The sequence below is a fragment of the Bison bison genome, unplaced genomic scaffold (assembly GCF_000754665.1).
Source record: "Bison bison bison isolate TAMUID 2011002044 unplaced genomic scaffold, Bison_UMD1.0 scf7180017864484, whole genome shotgun sequence".
NCBI classification, from domain to species: domain Eukaryota; kingdom Metazoa; phylum Chordata; class Mammalia; order Artiodactyla; family Bovidae; genus Bison; species Bison bison.
The window spans coordinates 1,569,125-1,579,048 of NW_011495044.1; the positions used below are offsets into that span (position 1 = coordinate 1,569,125).

At 42.7% G+C, this 9,924-nt stretch overlaps 1 protein-coding gene across 1 annotated transcript; it reads left to right on the forward strand.

Moving 5' to 3' along the window:
- Window positions 1-360: 360 nt before the first annotated feature.
- LOC105004874 (olfactory receptor 2D2-like) lies at window positions 361-1,299 on the forward strand. Its single transcript, XM_010862633.1, has one exon. The coding sequence runs from the start codon at window positions 361-363 to the stop codon at window positions 1,297-1,299; it is 939 nt and encodes a 312-aa protein (XP_010860935.1).
- The last annotated feature ends 8,625 nt before the right edge of the window (window positions 1,300-9,924 follow it).

The following is a 9,924-nucleotide window of genomic DNA, read 5'->3' on the forward strand; positions in this document are numbered from 1 at the left end:
CAACAACCCAAATAATGAGTGTAATAGTCTTAACTCTGATCCCTAAAGTGAGTCTTAGCAAGCTCTATTGTCTCAAGAGAAACAGAAATTGACGTGAACAACAGAGGAAAAAGCATGACTGTCTCAGGAAAGGGAGTAACAGAATGGAACATAGACTACGGCACTTCCCTGACTTGGTCTTCACCATTTCATCATGATGACCCTCAACTTAATCCTGAACCAAATCCCATGAACAGTAGTGCCCCCATCTGCTAATCCAAACTTCCTGTTAGGAAACATAAATCAAACTAGGATGAGAATCCCTTGGCACCAAAATCCAATAAATTACATATCCCCCACTCTTTAAACAGGCAGCGCACAATGCAGGAACTCAACCAGTCCACTGTGGCAGAATTCATCCTAATGGGCTTTGCCTCGAACCCCAGGACCAATCCTCTGCTCTTCACCTTCTTTCTAGTCTTTTACCTACTGATCCTTGTGAGCAACAGCCTCCTCATCACCCTCATCCACCAGGACACACGCCTCCACACACCCATGTACTTCTTCATCAGTGTCCTCTCCATGCTGGACATGTGCTACACCACCACGACTGTGCCCCAGATGCTCGTGCATATTCTCAGCAAGAAGAGAGCCATCTCTTTTGCTAGATGTGTGGCCCAGATGTACCTCTTCCTCCTCTTTGGGACCACCGAGTACTGTCTTTTCTCCATCATGTCCGTGGACAGGTACGTGGCCATCTGCCACCCTCTCCGGTATAAGGTCATCATGAGCCCCTGGGTGTGCCTTCTCATGGTGGGCATCTGTGCAGCCTATGGTGTGCTGGGTGGTCTGTGCTTTACCTTCTTTGCTATGCGCCTTTTCTACTGTGGTCCTAATGAAATTGACCACTACTTCTGTGAGGTCCCTGCTGTCCTGAAGCTGGCCTGTGCAGACATATCCCTCAATGACTTGGTGAACATCATCACCGGCTTCAATGTCATTGTGGTCCCACTCTCCTTGATTGTCCTTGTCTATATCAACATCTTTTTCACCATCATGAAGATCCGCTCAGCCCAAGGACGGATCAAGGCCTTCTCCACCTGTGCCTCCCACATCACCGTGGTTTCCATGTTCGCTATTCCATGCAGTATCACGTACCTGAGCCCTGGCTCTGACTCTTTATCAAACAATGGCAAGAAAATGGCCCTTTTCTACAATATTGCCACAGCCTTCCTCAACCCTGTCATCTACAGCCTGAGGAACAAGGATGTGAAAAATGCTTTCCTCAAACTGGTGGGAAGGGGCAGGGCCCCAGAGTAATGCTTTAAAGATAAAGATATGGGGAGACGTACAATTCAGGACTTGCACTCGCACCAAAGACTCTTCCATAAGTCCTGAAGTAATGGTCTCCATAAAGCTAATGCTTCACTCTGGCTCAGTGGGAAAGAACAGGGTGCTTGGCAATCAGCATTATCTGTGGTGATGTGGTTTGAGACAAAGATGATCGGGAAGATCTGACACAGCGTTCAAGAGCCTGGGCTCTAGTGCCAGGCAGACCAGGATGAGAGACTTGGCTTTGCCAATCACTAGGCATGTGAATTCTTACAGCTCTTTCAGCTACTTTAAGGTTTGTATCTCTTCTTCATAGGGAAGTTGTAATAATTAAATGAGATAATACCGATACAACAAAGGTACTTAGTACAGAGCCTGCAAATGTTAGTTTTAATTTTCAAGAGTTTTGACTCAGGGTTGAATTATCAATCCTTAAACAGCAGTGATATTCTGGTCTTTGGAAGTGACTGGATCCCCAGAGAGAATGGGAATAAAAAGGGTGTTGTAGGCAGAGAGTGGAAGAAGGATAAACTCAGAAACGTCAACTGGAGATTCTTAAGGTGCAGAAGAAACTTGAGGAGGAGGAAATGAACCTATATAACCCATCTAAAAACTCAGTCAGTTAGAGCCTCTGGGGGTCAATTGAAGTTCTCTTAGAAGGGGAAAAATTATCTTTTATGACCATGTTTTTTTGTTCTCTAGATTTCCTTGTTTCTAATAACATGCATTTTTGAAAACTATAGCCTCTCTTGGGTAATCCCAAGAGAAAGGGACTCTAAGGATGAGAGAAACTAGAGTTAGGAGGGTGAATATAATGTGACCCCCAGATGCAAAATGTTGGGAGCTCTGAGAGAGGTTACAATTTCAGTGGGGAATTTTTTGTTGTGTTCCTTCTTGTTTGAAATGACTTCCCTGGAACTGTTTATTTCTCAGAGAATCTTCACAAACATGAGTTGTTTTTTCCCACACTTCACCAACCTACAAAGATCATGTTACTGGGCATCACCCATATTCACTGCCTGCTGGCTGCCACAGAAACTTTAGCATACAACAAAGCTCCCATGAGGTTCTAGAGGCATGTCCCATAAACTAACTTGTAGCCCCTTTGAATTCTTCTTTCTGAGCCCTGTGTTGATGTACACTGCCTATGAAATCCTTTGGGAAAAAATAATTAACTACTCTGACCAAAAAATATGACACGAGTGTCTGTTTGCTTCCGGACAGGCCACGGCCCATGCCGAGAGTGCAGGTTCACAATATCCCCACAGGTATTACCAACCCAACACCCAGAAGTCAGAGCATTGCATAAATAATGAAGCAAAATTAAAGGCAAACAACAACACAGGACATATAAATGCAACATATTTACAGACGTGAATAAAAGCATTAACACATAAAGGACTCTTGGGAAGTGGTAAGAAAAAATACAAACACTCAGAAAAACTAGCAACAGGTGTGAACAGTTCATGAAAACAAAATCCAAATAATCAATAGAGACATGGGAAAATCAAGCACAGTAGGGATCTAAGAAATGAAAATTAAAATATCAATGAGATACTATGTTTTCACCTTTTGAAACTGGCAGAGTGCTTAAACAGACTCAGAGGTGGCTGAAAGTGAAAGTAAAGTGAAAATTGCTCAGTTGTATCCAAATCTTTGCAACCCCATGGACTATACAGTCCATGGAATTCTCCAGGCCAAAATACAGAAGTGGATAGAATACAATAAGACATGGATTTTCATACACTACCCACGGGAGTACATATTGACCTAGAAAGCATATTCATATTTTGCACAACCAAGTAATAGTAATTAGTCTAAATTCTAAGTGTATGGCTGCCAGGACTTTCCTAAAACCCAGTCTGTGGCCAGAGCTTTGTAGAAAATAAAAGGTTTATTTATATGCAGTCAGCCACATTAATAGTTTAGGTTTTAGCACAATTTGAATGTGTGGTAGGACAGAAAGTAAGTTAACTGAAAGCAGAAAAACCAGCAAAGCAGATTTCTTCTCAATCCCAGATGTACTCATGCTCAGCAACAGGTTACCAAATGGAGTATTGGAAGCAGTCATTCACTCTGAGCCTGGTGTAGAAGGCTGCAGAAGTGAGGCCCACAGGTATGAGGTGACCTACCTAGATGACCTCTGACACTGTATCCAGCTCTGAGGATCATGATTACTCAGTTCAGTTCATTTCATTTCAGTTGCTCAGTTGTGTCTGACTTTGTGACCCCATGGACTGCAGCACACCAGGCTTCCCTGTCCTTCACCAACTCCTGGAGCTTGCTCAGACTCATGTCCATCTAGTCAGTGAAGCCTCCAACCATCTCATCCTCTGTCGTCCCCTTCTCCTCCTGCCTTCAATCTTTCCCAGCATCAGGGTCTTTTCCAATGAGTCAGTTCTTCACATCAGGTGGCCAAAGCATTGGAGTTTACCAGATTACTAGATTTGTAATTACTAGATTACTAGTAACCAGATTTTACCAGATTACTAGATTTGCAAAACAGGAGTGCCAGGCACATCACCCCTTCCTCCATTGTTTTCCTCTTACAGGGAGTCCTCAAACATTCCCAGAGCAGTATCTGTCAGAATTGGTTACAGTTTGATGAGGGAATTCCCTGGTGGTCAAGAATCTGTCCTTCCACTATAGGGGTCATGGGTTCAATTCCTAGTTGGAGAACTAAGATCGCACAGACCATGCCATGTGGCAAAATAAAAAAATAAATAAAAATAAAAATTGGTTGTAGTTATAGATTCTCCTGTGTCTTAATGGATTTTATGGCTGCTAGCAGTTGATGGGACTGGTGCTCACAGAAGCACTAGGCTCTGCTTCTGATGAACACAAAGGATGCTCTTTCCATATTAAAGTGCCACTGGCATTGAGTAAGTAGTATCTCATGGGCAGGCTCCAATAACTTGCAGGGCTCGGCCCCCAGTTAGCTCCTCTACTTCACAGTTCAAGGAGATTTACCAGATTAGAGGTACTACCATTTTGGTTAAACTCACCTGGTTTGTGGTTTCTGACAGGCAAAAAGAGGTGGCTGCTACAAGGCCATGTCAGGCAGGCTAGTCCCGCGCAAGTTTCCTATATGTAGCACTCAGGTTCACTCAAGAAAGATAACTTCTGGACATGCTATGGATAAAGAGCTTATGTTAGGAATTAGACCTTACACAACTGTGCCAAGAACTGGGGAAGTGTCATTGGAGATGAACTAGAAGGGTCATTGGAGGATCAGAGTAAAATCATTACTCATTCATCTTGAACCGCTGGTCATGTTAGACAAGTCAGAGCTTGTAAGAAGATCTGAGAAGCTCCAGATCCAGTCACTTAATAGATCATAACAGAGGTCTTAAAGAGGTTTCTGGAAACCTATTGCCTTTGAGTGTCCATAGCCAAGCATTCACGTGTGGTCCAGGGGTTACTGTTGGTCCCAGGGCCAGCTTTTGGTAAAATAAGCTTACCAAGGAAAACAAGGACAAACTAAGACCCAATGATCCTCAGCGTCTAGCCATCACTTTATCTGATCATGAAGACTTTCACGCCAACATTAAGAACTGCTACTTCACTTCTTCAGGCCAAATCCCAAAACATACAAAGAAGAAGATTCTGGAAAACAGGACCCACCTTTACCAGTTAAGGATTATTTTAGGAATAATGTATGTATTTTAGGAACTGAAACTTACACAATTGTGGGAGGAAGTGTGACCCAAGTTGACAATACCACAATCCAGCTGCCTTTATGGCAAAACATCTTTATTCTATATTTTTAATTTCTCTTTTATTCAGGGATTATTGGAAGTAGTTTTCAAATTTCAAATATGGGGAGGGACTTTTGTTTCTGGACATGATTAACATGTATTAGAACTACCTTCCATTATTTAAAAAAAAACTAACTATAAAGCAGAAGAAAATTTATGAAGCGATGCTTTTCAGGCATTGGACAACAGACAGTATGTATCAGTTTACCAGGGTTGCCATAACAGAATACTATAGAATGAGTGGTTTAAACAAGACAAATTTATTTTCTCACAGCTCTGGAGGCTGGTACAAAAGTAACTGCAGTTTTGGACTGTGATTTTTAAATCACTGTAACTAAGCTCAAAATAGGGTTATTAACCTTATTAATCAAAATATGAACAATTACAATCAACACATTTTTGCCAATGAGAAATAAGTTTGCTTATTCCTATAGCATAAAAATCCATGCCTTGGGATTCAGCGAACTCTTGGAAAGCATTTTCTGTCTCCTGCTGGTTGTGGAAATGGTTTCTCTGCAAAAAGTTATCGAGATGCTTGAAGAAGTGGTAGTCATTTGGCAAGAAGTCAGGTGAATATGGCAGATGAGGCAAAACTTCATAGCCCAATTTGTTCAACTTTTGAAGCACTGGTTGTGCAATGTGCTGCTGGGCGTTGTCGTGGAGAAGAATCGGGCTCTTTCTGTTAACCAATGCCAGCTGCTGCTGGTGCAGTTTTCAGTGCATCTCATTGATTTGCTGAGCTTGCTTCTCAGATATAGTGGTTTTGCTGAGATTCAGAAAGCTGTAGTGAGTCAGACCAATAGCAGACCACCAAACAGTGACCATGACCTTTTTTTGGTACAAGTTTGGCTTTGAAAAGTGCTTTGGAGCTTCTTCTCAGCCCAGCCTCTGAGTTGGTTGTCACTGTTTATCATATAAAATCTGCTTTTCATTACACATCACAATCCAATGGAGAAATGGTTGTCGTTGCATAGAATAGAGAAGATGACACTTCAAAACAATGGTATTTTTGATTTGTGGTCCCCTCATGAGACACCCACTTATCGAGCTTCTTCACCTTTCCAATTTGCTCCAAAGGCCAACCAACCATAGAATGGTTGATGCTGAGTTCTTCGGCAACTTCTCAGGTAGTTGTAAGAGGATCAGCTTTGATGATTCTCTTAGCTGGTCATTGTCAACTTCTGATGTTTGGCCACCATGCTCCTCATTGTCAAGGCTCTCGTCCCCTTTGCAAAACTTCTTGAACCACCACTGCACTGCAGATTCTTTGCAGTTCCTGAGCCAAAGGCAGTGTAAATAGAACAAGTCCCTGTGTGGGGACTGAAATTCCTTCCCACTGAGACTTAGTGGAGGGAGGAGTCTTACAGCTGAGTGGCTACATCACTGTGTGGCACAGTGACAATACTAACACAGTGTGCTTTGTTTCCGTCCAAAGCACTTTCATTTGCCTTTTATGTGCTTATTCATCTTATCCAGGCCACTTATGGAGCAGAGATAAAACTTAGGCTGGATATAGATAATATAAATGCTGCTAATACTTATTAGTGCCCTCATAACTAGCCAGGCTTCAGCAATATGTGAACCGTGAACTTCCAGATGTTCAATGTGGTTTTAGAAAAGGCAGAGGAACCAGAGATCAAATTGCCAACATCCTCTGGATCATCAAAAAAGAAAGAGAGCTCCAGAAAAACATCTATTTCTGCTTTAGTGACTATGCCAAAGCCTTTGACTGTGTGGATCACAATAAACTGTGGAAAATCCCAGACCACCTGACCTGCCTCTTGAGAAATCTGTATGCAGGTCAGGAAGCAACAGTTAGAACTGGACATGGAACAACAGACTGGTTCCAAATAGGAAAAGGAGTACGTCAAGGCTGTATGTTGTCACCCTGCTTATTTAACTTCTATGCAGAGTACATCACGAGAAACGCTGGGCTGGAAGAAGCACAAGCTGGAATCAAGATTGCCGGGAGAAATAACAATAACCTTAGATATGCAGATGACACCACCCTTATGGCAGAAAGTGAAGAGGAACTAAAAAGTCTCTTGATGAAAGTGAAAGAGGAGAACGAAAAAGTTGGCCTAAAGCTCAACATTCAGAAAATTAAGATCATGGCATCTGGTCCCATCATTTCATGGGAAATAGATGGGAAAACAGTGGAAACAGTGTCAGACTTTATTTTTTTGGCTCCAAAATCACTGCAGATGGTGACTGCAGCCATGAAATTAAAAGACCCTTACTCCTTGGAAGGAAAGTTATGACCAACCTAGATAGCATATTCAAAAGCAGAGACATTACTTTGCCCACAAAGGTCCGTCTAGTCAAGGCTATGGTTTTTCCTGTGGTCATGTATGGATGTGGGAGTTGGACTGTGAAGAAGGCTGAGTGCTGAAGAATTGATGCTTTTGACCTGTGGTGTTGGAGAAGACTCTTGAGAGTCCCTTGGACTGCAAGGAGATCCAACCAGTCCATTCTAAAGGAGATCAGTCCTGGGATTTCTTTGGAAGGAATGATGCTAAAGCTGCAACTCCATTACTTTGGCCACCTCATGCAAAGAGTTGACTCATTGGAAAAGACTCTGATGCTGGGAGGGATTGGGGGCAGGAGAAGAAGGGGACGACAGAGGATGAGATGGCTGGATGGCATCACTAACTCGATGGACATGAGTCTGGGTGAACTCCAGGAGTTGTTGATGGATAGGGAGGCCTGGCATGCTGTGCAAAGAGTCAGACACGACTGAACTGAACTGAACTGAACTATCCAGGGGCTTCCCTGGTGGCTCAATGGTAAAGGACCCACCTGCCAATGCAGGAGATACGGACTTGATCCCTGGGTCGAGAAGATCCCCTGGAGAAGGAAATGGCAACCCACTTCAGTATATTTGCCTGGGGAATCCCATGAAGAGAGGAGCCTGGTGGACTACAGTCCATGTGGTTACAAAGGGTCAGGCACGCATTACCAACTAAACAACAACAGCACTATTTTCAAAGACCATGTACCTAATTGTGGTCTAAATGCTACTAAATCTATTACTATAGCAACTACCATATATTATTGAACACTTACTCTTTTTAAATTTTTTAATTGGAGGAAAATTGCTTTGTAATGTTGTACTGGTTTTTGCCGTACAACAATGTGAATTAGCCATAATTATGCATATTGAACCTCCTTCCCCTCCCTGTGTCCCACCCCTTGGTCATCACAAATTGCCAGGCTGGGCTCCTTGTGCTCTAGATAGATAACTGATGAGCAGCTTCTCACCAGTTACCTACTTTACACATGATAGTTTCAATATATTGATGCTACTTTCTCCATTTGCCCCACTCTTTCCTTCCCCCACTGTGTCCACAACTCCATTCTCTACATCTGTGTCTCCATTCCTTACCTGCATATAGGTTCAACAATACCATTTTTCCATGTGCCATATATATGTGTTAATATACAGTATTTATTTTTATACTTCTGACTTATTTCACTCTGTATAACAGGCTCTAGTTTCATCTACCTCACTAGAACTGACTCAAATTCATTCTTTTTTATGGCCAAGTAATATTCCATTGTATATATGTACCACAGCTTCTTTACCCACTCATTTGTAGATGGGCATCTTGGTTGCTTCCATGTCCTGGCTATTGTACAGTGCTGCAATTAGCATTGGGGTACATGTATCTTTTATAATTGTGGCCTTCTCAGGGTATATGCCCAGTAGTGGGATTGCTGAGTCATATGATAGATTTATTCCTAGTATTTTAAGGAATCTCCATACTGTTTTCTGTAATGGCTGTATCAGTTTATATTCCCAACAGCAGTGTAGGAGGGTTCCCTTTCTCCACATCTTATCCAGCATTTATTGTTTGTAGATTTTTTGATGGTGGCCATTCTGACTGGTGTAAGGTGATACCCCATTGTAGTTTTGATTTGCCTTTCTCTAATTATTAGGGATGTTGAGCAGCTTTTTATGTGAACACTTACTCTTATCAGATGCTACACTGGGTGCTATGCATAATGTAATTAATCCTCAGGACAAGGTAGGTAAGTCACTTGATTTGTCAGCAGACACAGAGAGTTTAAGAGAATTAAATGACTTATTCATACCACATAGCAAATAAATTGTGTAGTAGGAATTTGAACTTGGATCTTCCAGATTCCAAGTCATTCTACTGTAGCATCTCTGTTGCAATGCTGATTTACAGGGTATGTATAGTCAGATGATAGTGTGTCTGCAAGGCTGGGTGTAGGAACCAGGTGGTCAGAGGCCAGGACAGAGGCACAGTCTTCCTTGGACCCACTGGAAGGATGCTCCCCAGCAAAGTACCCTCTTGGGTCCTACTGGAACTCTAGGAGAGAAAAGCATCAGACTAGTTTGGCTTCGTTAATTGCTGCAGTTATCTATTTTACCCATGATGCCACTCTTTCTTGTGCAACACAGAAAGCAAAAGACCAGACAGCCAGACAGACTGGTGGCTGAATGCAGCCTCACTGGAAAGGAGCCTGTTTCGTGGGTGGGAGGCAATGACCAACTGTGAGAGATGATCTAGCCTTTCAAGGTGGAATTCAAATTCTGAAGGGTGTGGTGATGAAGGTGAAACTCAGGGCAAGGTGAAGTACACTTGGGCACCTGGGGACTTAAGGCCAACGCAGAATACTTTTACCTTGGTAGAGGCCAGTGATGAATCCAGGTGGAGTGACACTCAGTGGTAAAAGGGTATCTGTCTGTAGGAGGATGGCCTGAGCCACTGCATGGGAACTGAGCATAGAACTGGATGAGTCCTGCTATGGAAGGGGTTCTAGAAAGAGCATGTCATCTTAAAACAGGTCCCCAAGGCAAAGACCAAAAAAGTCCTATTAGTATCCA